The following is a 25335-nucleotide window of genomic DNA, read 5'->3' on the forward strand; positions in this document are numbered from 1 at the left end:
CCGAGCCGCGCGGCGGCGTTTAGGAGGCATCACGATGCCCTCAGATAATGAGATTCAATAGAAATAGATCAATTGAAGCCATCAGAATAGGTCAATTGCCGTACTACGAATATCTACGTGGCGTTGGGCAAATTTTCATGTATATACAGGGATTATGCGTGCGTAATTTCGGCAAAAAGGGGGGGCGGACGCTGTCAACGCAACGGAGTGTATCTTAAGAATAGTGCCCTTGACCTGTCAGTAAATGCGTCAAGTACTGAGGTATTTGTGCCTGACTGCCTACTGCAAGATCAGACGAAGCCTGGGCGTACCCGTTGACTTCCCCATCCGTCTTAGCTTTGTTTAGTCGGCGAGCAACAGTGTTCGACAAGGCTCAACACAACAACACCCTCGTCTTGGCTATCTTTGGAGGTGGCCGGCGTATATACAGAGCACACATACTCCGACCAAGACACCAGACCACCCCCACCAGCTCGTCCTTATTAACTGGACCTTGTCCTCAACCTCGTCCTCGTTGTCGTTTTCGGATATCATTAATCATTCTCAATGTTGCCCTCTCGGCAGTGAAGTCTTAGCAAAGAAGAGCCGCATACGATCTCACCATGAAGCGTTTGGGGTACAGGAAATCTCGAAATGGGTGCTTGAGATGCAAGGAGAGAAGAGTCAAAGTAGGTCGATGCAACCTCCCAAATTCCCCTGAAGCCCCTGGTGCCACTTGGGAGCCGACACTCGATGTTGAGATGTGAGACTAATGCGCGATCCTCCTGACGTAGTGTGACGAAAACAGGCCATGCAGTGCTTGTGTGCGCCACGGGCTGCCTTGCAGTCTACTAGAAAACGCGGGAGCGTCAACAAGCGGCTCGTCCCAGGTATCGGCACAAGCGCCGGCGGCAGGGCATCGGGCGAGGCGATCGGGATCACGGGTAAGTTCTGTTTCCCCAAGAATCGAAACTCTTTGGTGTTGAGGTATCTCGTTCTCGGATCTAACGCGGCGGGGGTGGATAGGGGTCGGCAACGGTTAGGCGGAGGCCAAGCGCGCAGTCGCCCGCGTCTCTTTCGCCACAGTCCGCAGCCGGATCACTCGGTGGCCACCATGGCGCGTCGAGTCCAGGAGGGCAAACTTCTCCGTCTTCGCAGTCGGATCCGTTCCCTTACTTTTCGCGGTTTCTGACCGACTTGAACAAGACGGAGACGGCCAGCGGCTGGATCTCAGATCTTGAGCTTATGCACCATTACACTTCGGTGTCGTATCGAACCTTCTCACACTCCTCCCAGGCGCAGAAGACGCTCCAGTATGATGTGCCAAGAGAGGCGCTCTCTTACCCCTTTCTACTTCACCAACTCCTTGCCTTCTCAGCCTACCATCTGGCATACCTCCAACCAGATTGCCGCCATGCCTACCTTATGCAGGCTGCCCAGCACCAGAATGACGCCATCAACGGCATGAGAGGAACTCTGCTCGGCACAATCTCCTCTACAAACTGCCATGCCCTCTTCGCGTCTTCCATCTTCCTGACGCTAAGCGCCTTTGCCACCTACCCCAGCTATGAGAAGTACAACCCAACCTTCTCACCCATCGACAGCATGCTGGACATCTTCACCCTGACAGACGGCATGAGTGTAATTCTGCGCGCTTCAGACGACGATCTGCGCAAGGGTCCGCTGCGCGAAATCTTCATCCGCGGCCCCGGCGAGCCTCAGACGCCGGAACCGTCGCTTCAGCCCCTCTTTGAGCGGCTGCCCCGGCTCAGCACCCGGCTAGCCGAGATCGGTGCCATGGAGACCTCTACAGAGGGCAAGTACACCATCAATAACGCAGTAATAGCATTGAGCGAAGCTATTGCCAAGGTTTCCACCATGAACGCCATGTCTGCCCCAGTTGAGTTCCGCGCGGTGTTCCTGTGGCCGGTACTCATGTCCAGCGACTACCTGGATATGTTGCGCCGCCGGCATCCCGCAGCACTAGTCGTCTTGGCTCACTATTGCGTCATTATCAATATGGCAGAACCGTTCTGTTGGTTCCTCAACGGCTGGGCCCGGGCTCTGCTGTCCATCATCTCTGAACAGCTTATGGGAACGGCCTGGGCGGAGCTCATCATGTGGCCCATAGAGGTCATCGGAGTGGGGAGCTACGAGTTGCAGATAGAACACATGGCGCACGCCATGCCTGTCGTACTCTAAGTTTTGCTATTTCTTTTGCAGTTCGTCTCTTCACGATATTTGGCGACAGTTCACGGTTTCACAGCGAGGCGGAGCGGTTCGCAGCTGGATTTGGATGCCCATTACAGAAATCAGATTTACAGCGTCTTCAAGTTTGGACGGAAAAGGGCGTCACTGGGTTCAGCGCAGCGATACACACGATAAAGGTTGCCAGGCTGGGACGGGCAAGACGGAGTTTGTGTGAGGCCTTCCACGGCCCCGGAATTTGGAGTACGGCTCTTCGGAACTTGGCAAACCTTGAAAGGCACACAGTAACGCTGTAAGGTTTATGAAATGTCAACTCTGTCACTATTCTATAGGAAGAATACTTGTAGAAACTTTCATCCCATCCCATGGATCCAACGGGCCGTCTGTTCCGAGCAATTGGCTCAGCCTTGTGCATTGCTGTCTGCCTTGTGTAAGTCAACACGCGAGAACGATCGCAATATCGCGGGTGCTAATGGTTGTTGTATTGCAGGGTGGGAGGTCATACTGCCCTTGCGTAATGTGGAGCTAGAATGTTACTCTACGAAAACGAATATCCTGCGTGAACGCTAAGAAGCATGAATGCGTATTTTGCCATCCACAATTTCCACTCGAGGACGTTCTTGCCAAATATTCCTACCAGCAAAATTTTCCAAGTTGGCCTGAGAACTGACAGCAAAAATGCCAGAGGAAAGGTGCAGTGATTTATGATCCCCAGAAAAGTATTGACGCAAGCTGATATGGTGTTTGACAGCCGGAATGGAAGTTCTTTGCGCGATCAAGTTGGTGTTAGGGTCAGCCTTTAGTACAAAGACCTCGCTCTTAACACCCGATGCTCCTCCTTGGCCAACGATGCCTCCAACACTATTGAACTTCATCGGGAGGTCCACGATACCGCTCGCACCGGCCGTCGAAAGAACAAGGGCGTTGTCAGTTTGTTGGGTGAAGCCTTCTCCCTCAAGCCTCTGAAGGACTACTTCTGGCAAGAAGTTGCCCTTCGTCGTGTGGGAGGCAATGGCAAAGCCTCCGTCAACAAGTTGGATGCTGTCTATCCATGAAGGAGTATCCGCCATGGATCCTACATTGATCTTGTGGACCCGAACGTGCCACCCTGGGAAGTGTTCCATGACAGGCACCAAGGTCGTCTCGATCCACAAGTCAAGATATTTCCAAGGCTTCCAGGTACTGACCAGAGATTGTATCTCAAAGGACACACCGTCTCTGTTGACGATCGATGTGGTCTCGAGACGCACATCAGTGGGCTCCCACCGAACCTTCCAGCTGTCGCCATCGTCGTTGCTAGCGCAAAGTGTGCTGTCAGGGGCTAGCTGCGTAAACATGTTCCCCGTGGGCACGCTGAATACAAAGGCAGAAGAGTAGGCAAACTTGCCATACTTGGCCTCCCTTGCTTTGAACGTCTTGGTTGTCATCTGCCCCGAAGACAAGAACAAGTGGTGTTCAGGGGTGCTACAGAGGATCTGCCTAGGGGGCCAAACCACTTCGATACGGTTCAAACCCTCATGATTCGATGTACTGTTGCTTTCCCACTGTGCGCCGTCAAGTGGATGAGGTAGTTCCTCGCTTGTCCAGAAGGGGTCGTCTTCGTCGAGTCCAAGTACTATGAAACTTTTCAGACACCAGTACACCGACTGCGGCGAGTTGTAGTCTTCGCTCAGGTACATGTTAGGATATGCGAAGCCGATGCTTAGCGTCCCGTCTGTGTTGAAAATATCAGGTTGTTTTGCCCACCAGCGGAGATGCCGAAGAAGCAAGCCTTTGACAGCTCCGACATTGTTAACTGGAGCTGGCAAACTGACACCAGCGGTTGCCGCAGCGGCCCAAAAAGCCGCAAAGGCGAATCTGTACGTTAGGCTTCGGCCGAAAGGTATCGCAGCTCCTATGAATAGTCAGTCTAGAGTACCTTATTGAACCAAGGAGCCTACCATTGGTATCGAAATATCTCCAATAAGTCGACGCGAACTCCTTTGCCTGCTGTTTGTACCTCTCTACCCTCTGTTCATCACCCACAGCAAACCTGACATACAAGACTTGGGCAAACTGAATGGCGAAGCTGCCAGAGTAGTAGTCGGCTTGCTTTCTTTCCTCTCCCCAAAGCCCATCGCTAGACCAACCCTCACCAAGGTAGAACGAATCTAGCAACTCGAAGTCTTCCTCCATGAAGTGACGCACACTTTCCATTTGAACGCCAAGAGTCTTGACAAGAGCAAGGTTGACAAAGATACGGAACCAGCGCCAATTGTTCTGCGGCATTTTCTTGCCGTTAATTTGGCCTAACCAAGTCCGCAATCTCCCCCTGGCCTTTTCGTCGCATGATACCAAGAACGCGTCGGGGGAGGTCAAGAGTGTAAATGCGATGGACTCCATCTCCACCATCCGTTGATCAATATCTCCCACGTCGCCCCAGTACTCCTCAGATTCAGGATCGGTGCCTGTCACGAGTCCCGTCATCCAAGAGCTGAGATCCACGCCATGGTTAGCGTCGAAGCTGGGTTCGCGGAGGAGGCTAGCAACCACCCAAAGCGGGCGGGCGAATCCCTCCAACTGGGCCGAGACCTCGTCGAAGCCGGCAGCAGTGTTTGTCGCGAGCTTGATTCGTGCTTTCTCAGTTGACTTGTACAACTCCAATGGGCCGAGCAGGGCGGCAGCTGCCCGCACGAGGTCGCCGCGCGTGAGGAACTGGTTGTCCGAGAAACCGGCCAACGATGGCATTTTGAAATATGTCTTCTGCAGATTGAGGAGAAAAAGTGACGGCAAATCAAGAAAATGAGAAATGTGTTCAATGCCGACTGTTATGATTGCAGCCCATTGACGCGACCTTCTGGTCAAGTGAGGAGTCAACGGAAGAACTCGCCCGGTCTTCGGGCAAAGTGGGTAACCATCAAATGGCTGATTCCCCAATGCTGTGCGACTACTACATCCCGAGCAATCTTGGCGTCAACTACTAACCGGATCAATCGCAAGAAGGCAAACACCATTTGATAGAGCAACAGTACGGTACAATGACTCAATTACTTGGTCATCTATGATTATGAGACTGCCCAATTTTCATGCGTCCGGGCGGCTACACTTTCTAATATTTAGTGACTTTACTACCTAGTAGGGATAACGACGATAGAAGACGACGATAGAAGACGACTATAGAAGACGACGATAGAAGACGACAATGGACGACGATAATGGACGAGGACTTTGGACGATGATAACAAGAACGATAACAGCGACTACGACAAAAACAATGATAGCGAGCAAGCAATTATTACGGTCTGATCCTTCTGGTGTCACCAGTGGCCTATGCTACCTACGGTTATCTTCTTACTGCTGTCCTTACTCGTACCCACCGTGCTACATAATCTTCCAATTCCCGAGGTGTGCCTAATCCATGTATTCACCTGGTTCTTCGTCCTGCCCGTCCCACCAACCATTGTGTACACGGTCCATGTGATCGTAGATGTCGGCGAGTCCTACGTTCTCTCCACAGAAGAAGCACCAGTGGGCACCACAGGTGCAGGCAATGTGGTCGCATCCACCCATTTTCTCTGTTAGAGTGCCGCAACCAGGGCAGTTTCTGAGCTGCAGCTTCGTGCCCTTCATCTCCTTGCACTCATCGCAACACCAGTTGAACACTTCTTGGGGAGCCCCCGCCGCGCACACCCTCTCGACGAAGCGACGAGCGAGGCCACAGTCATCGCACCAAGCATAGATCCACGATCCGGATTCTTCCACGGCAGTGCCCAGGTTTCCGAGCTGAGACAGACCCAAGGCGGATACTGTTTTGCGGGTCGGCTGGCGGCGACAGAAAGGGCACGATAGAGCGGCGATGTTGATAATCCTGCCCCGGGAGTTGAGACCATACCAGTCTTGCAAGCATCCACTGCAGATGGTCTGATGGCAGCCTGAGCGGCCGCATGCCTGACGCAAATCGGTCTTTCGAATGTTGGAGAAGCATAAACTGCACTCGCCGGCCTCCGTTTTCCGAGACTCGACCCAGGAACGAAGCGAGTCGAACACCTCCGCTTGGTTGTGCACCACCTTGCCACGAATGGTCAGGTGAGTAGACTGTCCAGCTTCAGCTGGAAGAACCTTTACATTGGCTGCTAAAGACTGTCGGTCCGAGACTGCTGAGATGGTGTGGAAGAGAGATCGGCCGTTGAAAGGGTCTTTGATGGCACCGTTTTCGTTGCGAAGAAGCCATGATGTGCCGTTTTCTCCGCTCAAGCTTTTGGCAGAAGTTTCGTAGTCAATCATAGTGACCCTGTTCGTTACACAGCCAGGACATTTGAAGCTGGCGGCATCGAAGTCAGAAGGTTGGTACGCCTTTGGCCAGATAATGCGGTTAAGGCACTGCGAGCACTCAACCCAGGGGGCATTTGCCGAGCTACTGTGTCGGCAGTAGTAGCACTTGGGACGCACGTTCAGAGAGTCTGGGTTGTAGACAACGTACTGGGCACGACAGGTCGGCGTGAAACACTCGACCCATGTGCCCTCCGTCTTCTCGTTATCATCAGCACGCACGTTCGTCTCCCTTCTTAGCTTTTCATCCTCAAAGGGCTGGCAGATATTGCAGTTGCACATCTGAGGACAGAGACCGCAGACACCGTCGCGCCCCATGATTGTGACTGAGCGAGGGAAGCTGCAGCTTTTGCAGATCACGACAGGCCCAAGCGCGACTTTGGATTTCTCCGGATGCCAACCAAGCTTGGCCTGGAGCGTGGTATTGAGGTTGAGCTCAAGTAGCTTGTAGTCGACTAGCGTCTTGAACAGCTGACGATCTCCCTCCGACAAGATGCAGGCGTCGTGGCTGTGGCGATGGGTGACGCCTTCTGTGACTCGCTTCTCGTAGTCTCTGTCGGCGTCGAGAAGCAATGAAAGGCAGCTTGCGTTCCAAGTTTCCGGTATGTCCAGGTTGTTCCACTTCTTGCTGAAGAATAGGAGTTCCTGGTCGGCAGCTTCTGTAAGGGGTTTCAAGCCCATACGCAGAGACAGTGCAGCTAGAAGCGCTCCGGGACGGGCTGCCAGCATTGTTCCAGGAAGAATAAGATGAAGGAGTATTCTCCAGAACTTGCGCTGGTATTTCGCATCCGCAAGTGCCATCGGAATCCGAATGACCTCCTCGTTACCTTTCATGTGGGCAGGCAGGGTGTTCTCAGACTGGACATAGGTAAGTCGTGTGAGCACTCGACCGAGCCTGCGGAGAATGCGAGAGTCGCAGGAACGACCAATCTCCATCAGCTCGTCACGCGTGAAACCAGCGACACCTTGCTTGCCGGAGGCTTTGGCCTTGTCGTCTTCGCCGTTGCCCTCGTTTGTAAAAAATACGGTCGGGTCCAAGAATACGCAGGGGTATCTCTCCTCGTTGGGGACCTGGCTGACGATGTCGAGGATCTCTGCGGCATAATCGTACGACTCTTCTAACCAAGTCTTCATCCGACTCTTCTTCTCTGGCTCGGAGATGCGATCAACTGCATAACCGAAGGACTGAATGAGGCCATCTCGGGCTGGGTTTTCGCGGTCATTGCAGACAGTACGCCAAAGAGTCCCGAAGATGGGGTTCACGGCAATGGCAGCAACATCTGCATCGATGAGCGACTTGAGCTGGTCGACAACGAATCGCTGGTAATTTGTATCGACCATGTATCTCTTCGAGAAATCCATGACTGGGGTCTTCCTAGCATCGACTACAGTATGCAACTCGTTTAGAGTAGGGTCGCGGGACTCGATGTTCTCCTCAACAACATACTCCGCAGTTGTTGATTGGTTTACTGGGAAGTATTTGCCGGTCGTGTCTCCGTCACCTTCATGGGTACTGTTCTGGATCGCTGCTGCATCTCGGTACTGCAGCAGTTTGGCAAACTTTCGCTCTCCGGAAGCAGAAGTTCCCAGCTTTCCGACACCCATCCATGACAGTAGGATACCGATTGTCAGTTGGGAAATGGCATCAGCAGTGGTGACACTCGCATCCCCGATATCCAGCTTGAAACAGACGCCACCCGTCAGCTGGGATAGGAACAGGAACGGAGACAGGGTGTCAGCGATGGCCCCCTGTATAATAGAGAAGACCTTGGCCTTCTTCTCGCCCTGGAGAGCCTTGGCTCCGGAGACCCAATCGGTGAAAAGGTTTCCGACGCCGTTGAATGAGTCCGCCTTGGAAAGGTTCTTGATTTCAGTGTCTCTGTTTCTGCTGGCGATGCCGAGAGTATGGGGCGGAGCGTCTGCGTAGAGGACAATGATTGTGGTAGCTTCGGGTCTCATGACGCTATAGGCGCGCGCGAGACCGGTCTTCGCAGCCTCGGGCCAGTCGATGCTGTGGTGTCCCGAGTCGGTGCGGATGCTCTTGGCCATGGTGAGGAGCTTCGACTGTGTAATAGTATCTTCGCCATCGCCGTACCAGCCGGACCACTCGGTAACCATATCGGCCGAGTAGTCACGATATGCCATGACGCCAATGCGAGAGAAGCAGTCTGTTAGGGCGGATACCCGAAGAATCTCGGGCAAAGACTGATTGAGGGCCCGAAGGTAGCTACTCATGGACGCAGTGGCGTCCGTCAGGACGAGGAGATCAAAGACCTCGTCCGAAGCCATATTGGGCGGCAAGTGATGTTTTCCACGCCGTATTAGTCAATCGGCTGCTTTGGAAGAGGAGGAGGAGGAGGTTGACCGCGATGAAGGAAGAGTGGCAGGAAATGAGAAGAGAAGACAAGAAACCTCATCATATTTATGTCTCATGGTCGTAGGGAATGGAAAGGTGAGGCCAATCGCCGAGTTTGACTCACGCCGCCGTCAGCCACTCGTGTAGATAACCCGTTTACGGTACCCGTTGGAAGGGCCTCTGCGGTGGCCGTTGATGCGTCACTCGCCGGCATCCATCGGAGGGAGTCTCGTACCAACTGAACTTTGAGTCATTGTACTTGGTTTTCAGGGTCAACAGTCCATCTCAATTTTTCGATCTTGTTGTGTACCCGACTTGCACCAGGGCTTGCTGCCTCATGTCGGTTGACAGGGGAGCCGGTTGGGGAGATGCAACTGGGAAATCTGTTCAGGGAGGGAACCCCCCAGGGTACTTGACCTGGCATGGCCTATTCTGGCCGCCTGGTGCTAATTAAGCGCCGTCCAGGCCACTGTTGGCCTGGTGTTGGCGGGCTGCACCGCCCTCAAAGATGGCGCGCGCCTAATTCCGTATGCGCGTTCCTACGTACTTAGTTAATTACCCCTTTTAAACATGGATAGTAATAGAAATATTCGTGCGGAGTAGTGGCATCGATACTAATAGCGATAACGACTAACAGTGATGACGAACGACGACGACGAACGGCAACAACGAACGGCGACAACGAACGGCGACAACGAACGGCGACAACGAACGGCGACAACGAACGGCGACGACGAACGACGATATATAACGACGATGACTAACAATAGCAACTAGCGAGGAAGACGACAATGAAGATAATGACAATAACAATAACAATAATAGCAGCGACAACGATATCAAACTACACAGTATCACTTTAGGAAAAAGTGTTAAAATAGTAATAGTTATAGAGTTTTTGATTTTTTTACTCTGAATTATAACTTTATAAATATATTAATATTTAATATGAATTTGTATCTTATATCTACTATTTAGTTTATGTTATGTTCCGTTAGATTTATGTATGCAACTTAGTAGACATAAGATTCTTATTATAAAACCTCTCACTATTTAAGATAAGTAACACTCTGAAGCTGCTTATGCCACTCGCAGGTATATCTGCTTCACGTCTACTGCAGTCTGCAAAAGCAGCTAGACCGCAAGCAGTCTATTGTCTATCTTTGGGGGCTTGGGAATTACACTACCAACTACATATGTATGTAATTAGCCGACGTGCAAGAAGAGACGTAGGTACAGTGGCTCAGAAGTGGTCTTGAAACTCTCCTTACTGCGGACTGCTGTAGTGATCTCCCAGATTTGGTACCAGACAATGTCAAATACATCCTTATTGCTCCTCGATAATCCCATGCACGTAACAATCCCCAACAAGCAGGTAATCCTTCTTCCTCCACGGCCGGAGACAGGAAGGCATCTTCCCGCCGTACAAGACACAGATGACATCGCCAGCTTCCATCACTCTCGGGCCGAGGACGTAGCATCCATCCCGGGCCCTCGCAAATTTCCGATTGCACGACGTGCCGTTGACCGCGCGCGCTCACTTGACTGCGTCTGATCTGCCCGTCCATTCCTGCAGCTTATCATTATTACTATCAGACACCGCGTAGGAAGAGGAATCTACGCCGGCTGCTTGGGTCAGATAATAAACCCCGTGTGCAAACCACTGCTGCGTTGGGACCGACTCGTGCGGATGATTGTTGTCTTGCCAGGCGGTGGCGACGCAAGTGTTACTGAGCGTCTGGATGTAGGCCAAAAGAGCAACAACGCCAGATCCAGGAAGCGTCCGATGATGACCGCGTCAAGATGGAGCTGATGGACAAAACTAGCTCAGCACCTGGAATGACCTTTTCCGTTTATAAGGCTACACACATTGTGGTACGGCATAAGAGCCGTGACTTCGATCAAATTGCAGCCGACAACCCCGATGTTGATGTGGAGATCCAGATACTAGGCAGCATTATCATGCATGCTTGGTCTGATATAGGGCATGGCATCCTATATAGGCCGTCTGCTACTGGTGAGACCTCTGTGGTTCGTATGCGGAATCGTCATGACGGGCGAAGTAGCTCTGGGGCAACTCACGTCCGTGGCCGCTGCCGAAGCCACGCGGTAGGTGGACGACCGCAAACAGAAGGCAGCTACCCACGACTTTCTTGGACCTTGGTTCTATTAGTGCTGTAAAGAACAGAAGCGGTGCCGTCGCACAGCATGGGTACATGGTCGAGAAGTATGCCTTGGTTACACGATGTTCTCGAGGCCAGAATCAAAACATCTATGCTTCTGAAAGACCTGAAAGCAGAGTCGAAGGCCAAAGAACCCCTGCCAATCAAGATCATGTAGCATCTAGGCAACAAATGGCCTTTGCAAAACCAGTATTTCCCTCAGGCAAACTACACCACAGTCTGGAACGCGCGTTATTGGGTCACACACCTTTTAAACACACTTAATCTGGCATTGTACGTGGGCCTGGATCCATTCCCTTCCATATGGCATCATGCCATCAAAGGGTCGGGGTTTCTAACCAAGCGCCCGCACATGGCCGAATTATTTAGGCTCTTGCACCCTACCAAGCCACTACGCCTAAGCGGCCGTCAGGATTTCATGGTTGACTTTTGAAAAGCGATTCTAGAGCTCTGATGGTTGCTACGAACAAAAGTTTAGCATGCCGGTGGAGTACTTCGAATCATTTGAGTACTTGAGACTTGAGAACATTTTAATGACCAAGGGTAAATGCGGCGATAGTGAGATGAGGCGGATTGTTGCAGCAATCAGCTGAGTGGCGTTAAATGCTGAGCACCGCAATACGGGACGGGATGTGCAAGCCTGCAGATACGCAGGTACTAATCAGGAATGTGCTATTGACTGCGCAACTTTGGCATAGTCTGCAGAACGGCGATTCTGCCGAATCTTGAGTAAGCTTAGGGTATGATTGAAAAGCACAGTTGACTGGGCCTCGTCCATTCATTTTGCATTCGGACAAATGCATGGCGAGAACTGGTCTGCCTGGACGAATGATGCCTCATTTTGAGCTGAAGGCGACTAGGGGGCCTGGCAGCTGGCCTTCGGAGCTGAATGTCTGGAAAATCACTCGGCCAATTAAGGCCAACCTCAGAAGCATGGGTAATGGACGGGTGACCAGGTCAAAAAAACGCTATCAGCACTAAGATGCAGCCTGATTCTTAGCTTTAGGCGCTGCTGGGCTGATCTGAAAATATCTCAACATTGATTCTCCTTTGACGTTTAAAGCAGAACTGTAGCCTCCACTGCTTCGCTGCCGTGGGACTGTCGTGTAACGTTTTACAGCACCTTATTCCACCATGGCCGTGGTCGTTGCTAACGCCAAGGTTGCCGTTGTCGCAGCGACTCCTGTTGATCAGAGTGATGATGAGGTTACACAGATCTGGCAGGAGGTGCAGGCGATGGTGATACGGATGGCGGGAGGGGATCCCAACAAGATTGACAAACAACTCGACATCGACGGAGTCCTACGACATCTGGAGCAAGTGCAAGCCAAAGATCAGAAGGCTGCAGAGAAGCACGCTGCTGTCAAGGACACCTTCAGCAAGACACTTCAAGTTATTTCAAAGGTTGGCGGATTAGTTGCTGACGGCGTTTCCAATGTAAGATTGCCTCTGCCACCTACTGCTGAGATGACTATTAAACATATCATAGGCTTTCGGTCCCGCGAATCAGTGCTTCAACGCGCTGAACTTTGTTATCGTGGCATGGCAATCGTACTCGGAGGCGTTTGAAAGTCTTGCAGCACTCCTCGAAAAATGCGCCGAGTTCTTTGAGCGATTTACCTACTACACGAACAGAGATGCGTCTCTCAGGAAAGTCATCTGTTGCCAATTCAGATTATTCATCAGAGTATGCGACAAGTCACTTCAACTCGGGAAGAAAAGGCACAAGATCAAAATGTTCTTCAGTCGCATGTTCCTGGATGATGATGATATCAAAGGGCTGCTGAGCGAGATGGAAAATCTCAACGCACGTGAACACGGTCTTGTATCTGCCCAAACATTCAAGATCAGTCAAGACGCCGCAAAAGCCAGCCGAGAGGCTGCCAAGACATCGAAGGATAGTTCAATGAAGCTCGACACGCTGGTTGAACAGAACACTGCCAACAAGAAGGAGAAAACGGAGCAGAAGTTCAAGGACAAAGTGGAAAAAGCTTTCTTCGGGAAGAATTCCAAAGAGGTCCTTGACAGAGGAGAAGACCTACGCAAATATGGCGGGAGCCGAATCGATGGCACGGGAAAGTGGCTTGACACCGACCCTCTATTCACAGCTTGGATGACTGGCGATGATACTACCGATCCGATCTTGGGTATCGAGGGCCCCAAAGGCTCAGGAAAGACACTCGTGGTCACACACGTTATCGATCGGCTCCAAAAGCAGAGGACAGTAGGTGGCTCCGGCACGAGATCAGCTGTAGCGCACTACTTCCTGGAAGCAGATGCCAAGGAGGATGCCACAGCAGGGTTCAGAAGGAAGCATGTGATTGCATGTCGTGCTTCGAAGAGCCTATTGTGGCAGCTTGCACAGGAGGAAACGCCGTTTCTCAAATCGATTGCTGGTCTCTGTGACGTCGACAAAGTTGACCTAGATGACCCGGTTTCCATTTGGAGACAATTTCTTCTCGAGAACGAAGATCGGAGCACTATCGAGAGCACATTCTTCATTGTTTTGGATGGACTTGGAGAGAACTTGGACGCTCTCACCAATCTGTTCAAGATGCTCTCTGATGATCAAGCACGTCTTCGCACCAGAGTGTTGATAACTGGCACCTCGTCAACGTTTGAGCAACTCGAAAAAGAAGACAGTATTCGGATGAAAAAGCTTCGACTTGAGACGCGCAATTCTGAGGACATCAAAGTTTACATAGAGGCTCGGATGAATCATATGGAGATCCTTAGCGACACAGCGCGACCGGGTGTATCCGACGTAAGGAAGCGAGTTCTGGAGGCACTCGAGAACTCCACCAATGGTGACTACACGATTGCAATTACAGCTTTGGACAACATTGAACGCGTTGATTCACTCGAAGAGGTGGAAGATTGTTTGGAAAAGGCTGGCGGAGCAAGATCTAATCAAGTGCTAGAGGACATTCAGAGGTTCAATCAGATCATGAAACCCAAGGAGATCGACGAGATCAATGAGATCATCCTTTGGGTAAAATGGGGACTTCGTTGGATGACATCAAGCCAGATTGAGGCCGCTCTGGAGCTCAAGGCCGACCGCGACACAGATGGGCGCCAAACCTCTCTTCGATCCCTGCAATCCAAGATTGAAAAGAAGTATAACGAGCTGTTCTATGCTGATAGCGAAGGGTTGATCGACTTCAAAAGACCTGAGATGTGGGACAACATCCCTCAACACAATAATGCCGATCCAATCTTACCAGAAGAACTCAACATCGTCCAACACTATCTCTCGACGGTTTGCCCTAAGAATGTCTATGACAAATTTGGCTTCAAGGAGTTCTTTGAAAGAAGAATAGAACGAAAGGAAAACTCGATCTGTCAGGATCCAGACAATGCTGAACTCAAGCTCGCTCTAAGATGTCTTCGCTGCCTCATTGAAGAACAGACGGACAAGAGCAAGCTTCTCCGTTCATACGCAGCTGAATGTCTTTATCAACACTTGGATAGCACCAATTTGTCTCTTGCCGATCGCAAGCTGAAGGCAGAGGCTGGGAATTTGCTAGTCCGGCTTTTGACCGAAGAAGCTGCAATTGATGCCCTTCTCTCCCGGGACTATGGCAAAGATTGGGAGATCGAAAGCGCTGTCGATACGAAAGCCCTGCCAAGCAACTGGGAGCCCTGGGTTTTCTCTGACCTAGGCAACAGCCTTTTGAGAAAATGGTCCCAAGACTCCTCGGTCTTGGAGCATCTCGATAACAAGATGGTACTGGACAATATTATCAACCGCGAGAAGGGTGAGCAGTATTGGTATGAAAAGGCGGCTACAATCGCAGCGAGAAGGCTTCTCAAACCGGAAGATCGCGGACGAGAGTTGATAGATGCTTTTACTCTGCTCTACGCACTTATCAAGCGAGTGAGTGCAGATCTTTCAACTAAGCCGGAATTTTGGAGACACAGACATGTTAACCAAGTTTATAGCTGAACCACAAGAATGAAGGCGAACAGAACGAATTCAAAGTTGACGAGAATCAACTTTGGTATCCCACCATGGAACATTTCAGCGCCGTCGAAACATGGGCACGGAAAAGTTTGGGTTTCGCAGAAGACGATGCTATTTGGCAAACCCAAATGGTAAAGCTTATTCACTACCTAGAGAATGGCAAGACCATTTTCAAGAAAGATGTTGTGGCCAGAGCAAGACGAGCCATTCAACTCCATTCGGATGATTGGATGTCCTCCTTCTACTTGGCTCGAATCCTTGACTTGCCAGAGGAGGCTTCCGAAAGCATTGAAATCCTTGAAAGAGTCAAGGAGCAGTTGAAGGACCTCAAAGATGACCCCACATGGAGATCTCACGCCTTGAACCTGAAAACTTACTCCGAAATCACGGAGACTTTGGGTGACCGCTATTGGGATATGACTGGCGATGAAAACACTAAAAAGGCGGTCTCCTTGCATTTCTTGGCCATTGAAGAACCTCATTCTATGACTTCCTTCGAGGCTGACTACATCTTGTGGAAGTTTAGCAAAAGGGGCCTCTGGACTGAAATCGTCGACTATTGCGAGAGATTGCTAAAGATTCCACAAGATGAGGTCACAATTGGTGCCAAAGTGGCCTTTCTTGGAACCAAACGGCAGCAAACTTTGTTTTGGGACACACTCATGCGAGCATGCGATGAGACAGACCGCTGGAACGTTCTCCAGTTGATGTGGGAGGGTGGTGACAAAAGAGCTAAGAGCATGCCCTACCAGTCCTACTGGAAAGCCAAGATGAATTCGTGGTACAGGATCTGCTCGGCTCAACGGCCTGGCTATAAGAGTGCGGGTATCGGGGTGATTGAGGGAATGCTGGCAGAAGACTGGGTCAGGGAGTTCGATGCGGATGTCCTCAACGAACTGACCCAATTCATCTTGCCCATCTACACCAGAAGAGCTTTCAAAGCAGACTCGACGCCTGAGGCGAGAAACGCTGCGCTAAAGAAGGCGATGGACTTGAACGATATCTTTAAGAAAGGTCAAAATCGCCACCTCAACTCGACTTTGAAGTTCGCACGACTTTTCCACCTCAAAGGCGACGAGACGTCGGCCAAGAGGCTGCTGAGAGACACAGTTGCACAGATGCTGGAGATGTTGTCGGACGACGACATTGAGAACGACTGGAGCTCTTTCTACGTTCTCGCTCAAGTTTTCACCGCCACTGAGGAGACGGCCAACATGATAGCGTGCTGGGAAATGATGGCAGTATCAAAAATTGCCGAAGTCGCAGAATACGAACGGAAGTTGGCTCTCTGGCACAAGGCCAACGACAACTCTGATGGGGCTCTCGTTGAGGGCGAGCCAGTTTCTGCCGAAGGACACGGGGCCGGTATCGAGAAGGCGCCCGGCGAAAACACTTCAGTGGAGGAGTTCGTAACAATCCAGGAGGATAGAAACGAGGAGCCCTCCACAAATACGCAGCCAGCTTCTCAAAACGAAACTGTAAATGTCAATGGAGATGGGCTTCCTGATAACGTCCAAACAGATGCTGTACAGGGGCAGTCCGCGAATGGAGACTCGGGAGAAGCGTCTCCCACCAAACCCGAAGAGCCTAGTCGCTCCATCGGCATGTGCCTCGGGTATTGTGACGTCACGGTGGAAGTCCCGAATAGAATATGGGTTTGCGTGGACTGTGTTGGCGACGTTTGGCTGCATGAAGATTGCTATATCAATGCTGGTGCGAGGGCAGCTAGGTATCTCACCTGCAGCAAGGACCATACTTTCATTCAGCTACCCTCCTGCGACGAAGCTACGATCAGGGCCATTACTCCTGGCTTCATCAGGGTTGATGGAAAGCATGTCAAGATGGACGAATGGAAGGCGGAGGTGAAGGCCAACTATGTTGATTGTGTGGATGCCGAAACACCTGAGGGGTCGGAGGTTGCGGAATAGTTGGGCTTTTTTTTTTTAACTTTGCATGCTATTCCTCATCAGCTCGGCATCAAGAAACACGCAATGATGTCCAAGCTTCAACATAAAATTTGTACACATTAAGTATTCATTAGATGCGCTCATGAGGATATATACGCTAATTACATGAGATTATCATTGCGTCTGGCGTTTAGCAGACACCGGAGGGGATGGTGAAGCCGTCACGGCGGCTGGAAGAGCTGTAGACAGCGTTGGATCCCAGACCACGCTTAGCAAAGGCGGTCCAGAGCTCGCACTGGTTGGCACCACCGGTGAGAGCAGTGTCGGCGTCGAGAATGGCGTCACGAGCCTGGATGAAGTTGGGAGAGCAGGGTTGCCTGAGGAATATGTTAGCTTTGTTGTGAGAAGGAAAGGGGATGGAACTTACAGAGCCATGCCGTCAATGACGAGCTTGAGAGTGAGGTACTTTCCGTCGGTGGGAACACCGTTGTTGAACTCGGGGCGGGGGCCATCGTTCTTGCCGTACTTGTCGATGAGGTTCCAGAGAACCTCGTAGAGGATAGTAGCCCAGGTCTCACCAATGCGGTGGACAGCGGTGACACCGTTAATGGTAGAGTAAGTGTTGGGGGTGGTAGTCATGGAGGTGGAGTAAAGGACGCTACGGATACCGGCAGGGTTGTTGTAGACCCAGGCGCCCATGGGGTAGTCGGTGTCACGGGTGTCGGTGGGCTTGAGGCGGATGGCGGTAGCGAAGAAGTCACCCCAACCCTCACCCATACCACCGGACTCAACAGCGTTCAAGCAGTTGGAGTTGGCAGGGCCACCAGTCAGACGAGTGGACAGACCGTGAGTGTACTCGTGGATGACGACACCGGCCTCGAAGCTGCAGTCGCGGCGAGGAGTAGACTGAGTCCACAGGTACATTCTCATGCGGCCGGGGGAGCCATCGGGAGGAGTGGCGAAGTTGGCGTTGTTGGTACCAGAGCCATCCTGAGCGTTCAGGATGACGAAGTCGTTGCCAGCACCGCCCTGGCCGTTGTTGTTGATCTCGAAGTTACCAGCCGCCTCGTTGAAGCCGAGCTCGTAGAGCAGGTCGTGGTAGTGGTTGGCGGTGTAGAACAGCTGGGTGATGGAGGCATCGATGTAAGCAGAAGGAGTGCTCATGCTGGTGGTGTACTCGTAGTCGAAGTTGAGGGACGAGCTGGTAGGGCGGTAGTTGTTCAGGTAAGTGCTGCCACCGCTGGGGTTGGACTGAGCAATACCGTTGTTGCCACGGGTGGTGGTGTAGTTGGAACCAGGGCCGTCGCTGTGCCAGGTGAACTCAGAAGCGGCAATGTCCCAAGGGTCAGAGACGAGGACGCGGTCACCCTCAGTGGGGTCGTTGACTCCCCAGGGGTAGACGCGGTAGTTGGCCAGGTCGGAGACATAGTCAACGACACCGTGAACCTCACCACCAGACTCGGCATCGACGTAGGTAAGAAGCCAGTTGTCGGTGATGTCGGTCTCGACACGCCAGGTGAGGGCAAGGGAGCCGTCGCCCTTGACAAGGTAGACGAGCTTGGCCTCGGGGTCAGAGACGGCACCGGAGGTACCCTTGATGGTGTAGATCTCCTTGCCCTCCTTCGCCTCGGCAGAAGCGTCAGCGGACTCGACGGGAAGCTGGAGGACATCCTTGGCGCCGTTGAGAGCGGCGACGGGGTCCTTGAAGTCGCGCTTGTTGAGGGGGCTGGCCTCAGGGATCTCTCCGGAGAAGAAGTTGTTACCGAAAGAGAAAACCTTTCCATCCTTGCCGATCTATCATGATGTTAGTCTATCTGGTCATTCATCGCAAAACAGAAGTTGACTTACGTTGACGTTGAAGTCAGCATTATCAATGTCGAGACCGTGAGCAGTCTGCTTGAAGTTGACGTGGGCAATGCCGTTGGTTCCAACATAGTGGTCACCGACAACGCGGAACTCCGCGTTGGGGGCGAGCTTCTGAACAAGCTCAGTGGCCGTGTCAACATAGCTCTCACGCTTGAGGAGCGCGATAGGCGGGTTCGATTCCGTCAGCGTGGCGTTGGTGTAAGAACCAAGCTGGGGCAGACGGAAAGCCTCGATGTCGACGCCACGGCGGGCGAGGGCCGACTTATGGCCGTGAGCAGGGTGGGCGTAGGCCGGAGCCAAGAGGCCGAGCAGGGCCAAAGACTTCATGGATCGGTACATGGCGGCGACGACGAGGAACGAACGAGGTGGAAAGAGGGGAATGGGGGCTGGGGACTTGAGAATGCCTGCTGAGCTCCTGAAGAACATGAAAATGAGGCGACCGCCATGATGTTTAAATACGCCAATGCCTTTGAGGTCTCGAGACTTCAGTTCACGAGCTCTTCAGCTTTGCAGCCAAAAGAGCTTCCTTTTCGGTTCAACATGCCGCCTGGAACCCCGGTCGCAGCAAGCCCACAGTCAAGAAGCCTGACCAGGGACGATATGGGGTTCCCGCAATTCCCTTGGTCGTGCGGATGAACCCGTCCATCATGAATGGGGCATCATTTGGGAAGTTGTTGTCGATATCGCGGTCATGATTCTGCACGACGAGCACGATTGGATGTGCTTGCGTGATCCGCCAATGCCAAAGCTCGCGTCTATCGGCTTCGATACGAGAGAGAAGAGGGAAGGTAGTTTGCTTGCACCCTTGAGATTAAGCGGTGGGAGGGTTGCATTAATGCTTCGTTTGCGCTGTTGGCGTCTTGGCGACGGCTTGGTTGGCATTGGTGTCTTGGCGATATGGGGGTTTTCGGTAGTCTGCAGCAACATGCTCCGAGTTCTCTAGGCAAGAATGTCCCAGGGATTTACGATTGCCTCAAAGAGGACATTGGTTCTGGAATACTTGAACATTGGATGAACCGTTCGAATAAAGGAAAGGAAAGAATAAGCTTATTTTAGACTCTTGAACGGCTTTGATATTCCGAACAAACTTCTAGGTCGGCTCAAAGAGCGTTGAACTAGTACATAAACTGATTCATGTTATGCAGGACAAGAGCCGTTAGCAAAAGTCGCGTGCCTTGTGCAAGCGATAGGGACCGATCACGTAAAAATAAGCCTGCAAATCATCTCGGAGACAAGACTCCACAGCGCCCCGAGCCCACAGCGGGATCGATACCTTAAACTGCAGTTGGCCAGCGCTGCTGACGGAAGTTCTCCAGGGTCTCGTCGCCTCCGACGAGTCATTGGCGCGAAGCACCGCCTCTGGTGCAACATCTGGCCGGAGCTTGCAATCACGACAGAAATAAGCTTGAGCAGCAGGTCCTGCGAATGTGGACTCTGAACTTTTGCAAGCGCAAAACCAGGGCGTTGCGGTGGGGTTGAGTTGGCTTTCAGCAGGTCGCAATCGATGATGTTGTCATGGCATGTCTTCAACTCGTTGTAATTGACTCAGCTGCCCTCTCTGGTCAGCTCAGCGTTGCAATGCAGGTGTTCGGATACGGGCGAGTAACAGCGCCACGATGCAGGAACGTACTCGCCAAATGGCACAGATGCAGGAGGTCATCCTTCGCTTCTTTGCACTTGCTAGAAAAGGATAGTCATGGTCAGATTATGGCCCCCATAGGCACCAGGGACTTTTTGCCAGCGGCATCGGACGCAGGGGATCACCAACGAAGTCAAGAAATGCCGCGCGCCAACACTCTAGCCCGCTCCTTCCTGATGTTCCCCAGACTCTCACTCAGATTTTCAGATTCAGAAGACGACGGCGGAAGAAAGGAACATTCCGAAGCTCGGGGGAGAAGGTAACGATACATCATACGGGGGCGGGCTGACCCCCTATGCCCGTGTGATGGTCTCGGCAAATGACCTGTGCGCAGTGAGCCGCAGACCTGCCTAATTCGGGATCGCCCACCGGCACGATGGGACGACCTTATCGATCTAGGCTTGATATCCGAATTCGCCATAGCCACTGCCCAGAATCTTTCCAGGCGTGTCCTCCCAGAACACCAACAATGTGGTCAGCCTCGGCTATAGGCTTTTAGACGATGATTAGTCCGATGGCGAAGTCAAGAGTCATCCACCAAGTTCTCTGTTGCAATTTATAATGTTAAAACTACTGACTGAGTGTCTGAGGCTACTCTTCTTTATTACAACCTATAAACAAGGATAACAGCTGGACGACCTACTTAGGCGTTAGGTAGCTAGGATAGGATATTTATACTATAAGATTATAGGAACAATAGGGACTTACTTAATATAAAAGAACTATAGTATAAGTTATATAATAATAAGATAAAGAAATAATTAGTAAAGTATAAGAAGAAGTACTTAGTAATTAGTTAGCTTTACTAATTAATTATAATTACCTTATATACTTAAGTAATTACTTTATAGTAAATAAAGGATATTATTTAGGATTTATATATAGGATAGTTTAAGTTTAGCTTATAATTAAACTTTTATAGTTCTTTAGTAATTAACTTAGTATTTATTTTTAAAATACTTTTAGCTTACTTTTACTATAAATTACTTATTAAGTCTAAAACTAATTACTTTAGTTTCTAAAGATTAATCTACTATAGCTTATAACTTATAACCTAAACTATAACCTTAATATACTATTACTATATATTAATCTTTAGCTTCTATTAGTAAACCTTATTATTAAATAGCTAATTATAATATTTTAATTATTTTTATTTAGTAAGTTAACTATTAATACTTACTAAATAGTATAGATAAGATATCTTCTTATATTTCTATTAAATCTCTTATTTTAAGATCTTTATCCTCTTTATATAACTAGCTTTAAAACTTAATATAAGAGCTTATTAATATTAAAAATTATAATATATTAAACCTTAAGTATAACTCTAATAGAAAAAGCTTTTTTACTAAAAAAGGATATAAAAAACTTTAATATATTATTTAGAAATAAAAAGCTAAAACTAAAAAAATATAAATTTTTATTAATAAGAATAAGTAAGCTATAAATAGCTTAAATAAATAACTTTAGAATACTAAAGAAGTTTATAAAAAACTAAAAAAAGGTATCTATAGAGATACTAATTTTAAGAAGATTTAAGAACTCTAAGGAGAACTTAATACCTTCTAAGCTACTATTAATATTATTACTACTTCTATTAGAGGATATTAGAAACTTAAGCTTAACGCTTTTATTATTTATAATAATACCTCTAGATAACTTAAACTATATTTAATTTAGATTAAGACCTATTATAACTTTTATTATAATAACTTTACTAATTAGATAGAAAAAGTTATTTATATAGCTACTTATTTTTATAAATAAACCTTTAAATAGTTTAAACTTATTTAAAAAGAATTCTTTAAGTATAAAACCTTAAATAAATACTCTATAAAAATATATAATATTTATAGTAGCTTTTAAGGATTTAAGGATACTTTATAATCCCTCTTTTAAGATCTAAATAAGAAGCGTTAAACTAAATATAACCTTATATAGTTATAATAAACTAAATTAGCTAAAAAATATATTATTATTTTTAAATAACTTAATATTTAATTAAACCTTACTAAAGAAACTAAAATCTTTATATTCTACTAAAGACTTAAAGATAATATTAAGAATAAAATTATTAAGCTAGATAAACTTAAAGATTTCTTCTAATATATTAGTATAGCTATTAAGATTAATAATTAACTCTTTAAATAAAGAAAGGAAAAAAGTAAAAAATAATAAGGAGCTAATTCTAAATATAAATATTAATAATAACCTTAATATAAATTTAATAACTAGTAGAATAATAATAAATTATATAATAACTAAAATAATATCTAATAAAGTACTACTTATAGATAATATAGTAAACCTATAGATCTTAGTATAATAACTAAACCTAATAATAAGAAACCTTAAAACCTTAAGTACTATAACTATAATAGATAAGAATATATTACTAGAAATTATAAATAGCTTAAGAAGCTACTTTAGAAACTAATAGCTAAGTAACCTTAATAAGTTAATATAATTATAAAAGCCTTATATATATCCTAATCTTAAACTAGATATTATAATAATAAGTATTAAATTCACCTTAAAGATAAAGAAATATTAGGATACTACCTAAAAGATAGTAACCTTAAATAATCTAAATATAATATAACTACCTTAAATACTTACTTAAGGATTCTAGCTATAATATACTATAGTAATAATAAAATTATTAAGAAACTAATAGAATAACTTAATAAAATACTATAAGTATAATAGTTTAAACCTACTAGCACTTTAGAAATATAAGCTTAAAACTAAGAACTAAAAGATAATAATAAGTAAAAGTTAATATACTTCTAGCTAGTAGAACTTATATATCTAGAATATATTTAAAAAAAACCTTATAATCCTATATAGAAAAGATAACTTAAAGCTATACTCTTATATATAGAATAATATAAATATATATATAGAAACCCTACTAGAATTAAATAAATTAACTAAGAAATAGAAGAATAGGTTAAAGAGGAATCTAAAGAAGAACTTAAATATTAATATAATTTACTAATAGAATAATAACTCCTTAGTATAACTAATAACTAAACTTTTAGAAAAAGTAAAAGTTTATCTTATAACTTAGATAAACCTTATAATATTACTTAATAATATACTTAAGTAGAGATTACTTATAGTTTTACCCTTAATATAAATAACTTTAGCTCTAAAGAGAAATCTAATAACTAAGAAGATAAAATTAAGTAACTCTTAAAGTACTAAGAAATTAATATACTTTAAGATAAATAATAACGCTATTTTTATAGTACTTTAATAGACTAATAAGACTAAGACTATACTTCCTAGCTATATATAGAAGATTATCCTACTTTATAAAGTAACTATTAATAATACTAAACCCTCTTCTAACCTTAGTATTTCTATAATAAGTATAAAGAATATATAGGAGATAAGTATAACTACTAATTCTACCTTAGAAGACTTAATAATAAACCTATTAAGAGTGTTTATACTATATATATTATAATTAAATAGATTATAATAACTTTTAATAAAAGGATTACTACTTTTTAGCTAAACCTATAGTTCCCTATAAGATATTAATATAATAGTAGTATAAAATAAAATAAATATTAGTATAATAAATATTAAGTTTACTATTAAAATAAAACTTATATATAGAGAATTATAAAAAATAAACTAAAACCCCCTTAAGTTAGAATCTATAAGAATAGCCTTATTAAGGTAGTATAAAAAAGAAAGCAAATTACTTACCTAAGATAACTAAAGTAGTTAAAAAACTAAACTTACTTACTAATAATAGATTATAATAAGTAATAAAGAAAAGATTTATCTACTAGATATTATAAAGATATAAGAATAATATAAAACTTAAAGTTATAATTAATAAATAAATAATATTTATACTAATTAATAGTAAAGCTAAAGTAAATTTTATTACCCCTTAAACTATTAATAAGCTAGAAGTATAATAAAGAGGAAAAGAATAACTATACCCCCTATATATAGTAGAAGGAGAAGAATTTAAGTATAAAGGAGGTACTATCTATAATAAAACTATACCCCTTAAGATAAATTATTTAGATTAAAAAGAAAAAATCTAATTTAATATTACTAATATAAGGATATATAATATAATACTAAGATTACCTTAGCTATAAACTAATAACCTATAGATAGACTAAAGTAAAAGCTAACTTTAGTAGGACTATAATAGTTTAATCCTTAAGTAGTATTATAAAAAATAAGCTTTAAATAAGCTAATACTATAAGAAATAATAAGATAATATATTTATTACTTTAAGGTAAAAGAAGTTATATTATAATAATTAATAATAAAAGATCTTAAGAATAACTTACTTCTATTTATCTTAAAAGAATATAGAGTTTATAAGAAACTCTTTATAGCTAAATTAGAAACTAAACTACTTAAATATACTAACTTTAACTATAAAATCCCCCTTAAGGAAGGAAAAGAACTATAATTTAATAAGATCTATAGATTTAACTTAATAGAGATAGAAGCCTTAAATAAGTACCTTAAAGAAAACCTCTAAAATGGTTATATTAAACCCTTAATATTACTAATAGGAAGTTTAATCCTATTTATACTAAAAAAGAATAGAAAACTATAACTATATATTAACTATTATATACTTAATAAGATAATAATTAAGAACTAATATCTACTACCTCTTATAGATAAAATAAAATAACTCTTTTATAAAGCTAATTAATTTATAGCTCTTAATCTTAAGAAAGCTTATAACTTAATTAGAATAAAAAAAGGGGAAAAATAGAAAACTACTTTTAGAATATAGAAAAGATATTTTAAGTACCTTATTATACCTTTTAGTTTTACTAATATACCTATAATATTTTAAAATATAATTAATACTATATTATAATAATATATTAATATCTATATAGTTATCTATCTAAATAATATCCTT

The 25335-nt window shown here is 46.2% G+C and overlaps 5 protein-coding genes across 5 annotated transcripts; 2 read left to right on the forward strand and 3 right to left on the reverse strand.

Moving 5' to 3' along the window:
• Nucleotides 1–790: 790 nt before the first annotated feature.
• Nucleotides 791–2181, forward strand: CGCS363_v013868 (Sterol uptake control protein 2; the record flags this gene model as incomplete). Its single annotated transcript, XM_036645717.1, has 2 exons — nt 791–923; nt 1073–2181. 2 exons carry the CDS (start codon nt 791–793, stop codon nt 2179–2181), a joined length of 1242 nt encoding a protein of 413 aa, XP_036489627.1.
• A 572-nt stretch (nt 2182–2753) lies between these two features.
• On the reverse strand, nt 2754–4914 carry CGCS363_v013869 (uncharacterized protein; the record flags this gene model as incomplete). The annotated part of the gene is made up of 2 exons (XM_036645718.1): nt 2754–4081; nt 4128–4914. The coding sequence occupies 2 exons, from the start codon at nt 4912–4914 to the stop codon at nt 2754–2756; spliced, it is 2115 nt and encodes a 704-aa protein (XP_036490006.1).
• A 663-nt stretch (nt 4915–5577) lies between these two features.
• Nucleotides 5578–7857, reverse strand: MIMI_R811 (putative ariadne-like RING finger protein R811; the record flags this gene model as incomplete). The annotated part of the gene is made up of 1 exon (XM_036645719.1): nt 5578–7857. The coding sequence occupies one exon, from the start codon at nt 7855–7857 to the stop codon at nt 5578–5580; it is 2280 nt and encodes a 759-aa protein (XP_036489492.1).
• A 4311-nt stretch (nt 7858–12168) lies between these two features.
• On the forward strand, nt 12169–16926 carry CGCS363_v013871 (uncharacterized protein; the record flags this gene model as incomplete). Its single annotated transcript, XM_036645720.1, has 3 exons — nt 12169–12471; nt 12524–14911; nt 14977–16926. 3 exons carry the CDS (start codon nt 12169–12171, stop codon nt 16924–16926), a joined length of 4641 nt encoding a protein of 1546 aa, XP_036489028.1.
• Nucleotides 16927–17095: 169 nt separating this feature from the next.
• mep (Extracellular metalloproteinase mep) lies at nt 17096–19110 on the reverse strand (the record flags this gene model as incomplete). The annotated part of the gene is made up of 3 exons (XM_036645721.1): nt 17096–17282; nt 17333–18699; nt 18754–19110. 3 exons carry the CDS (start codon nt 19108–19110, stop codon nt 17096–17098), a joined length of 1911 nt encoding a protein of 636 aa, XP_036489027.1.
• Between the last annotated feature and the right edge of the window lie 6225 nt (nt 19111–25335).

Source organism: Colletotrichum siamense, assembly GCF_013390195.1.
Source record: "Colletotrichum siamense strain Cg363 chromosome Unknown KSG_Cg363_contig09, whole genome shotgun sequence".
NCBI classification, from domain to species: Eukaryota; Fungi; Ascomycota; class Sordariomycetes; order Glomerellales; family Glomerellaceae; genus Colletotrichum; species Colletotrichum siamense.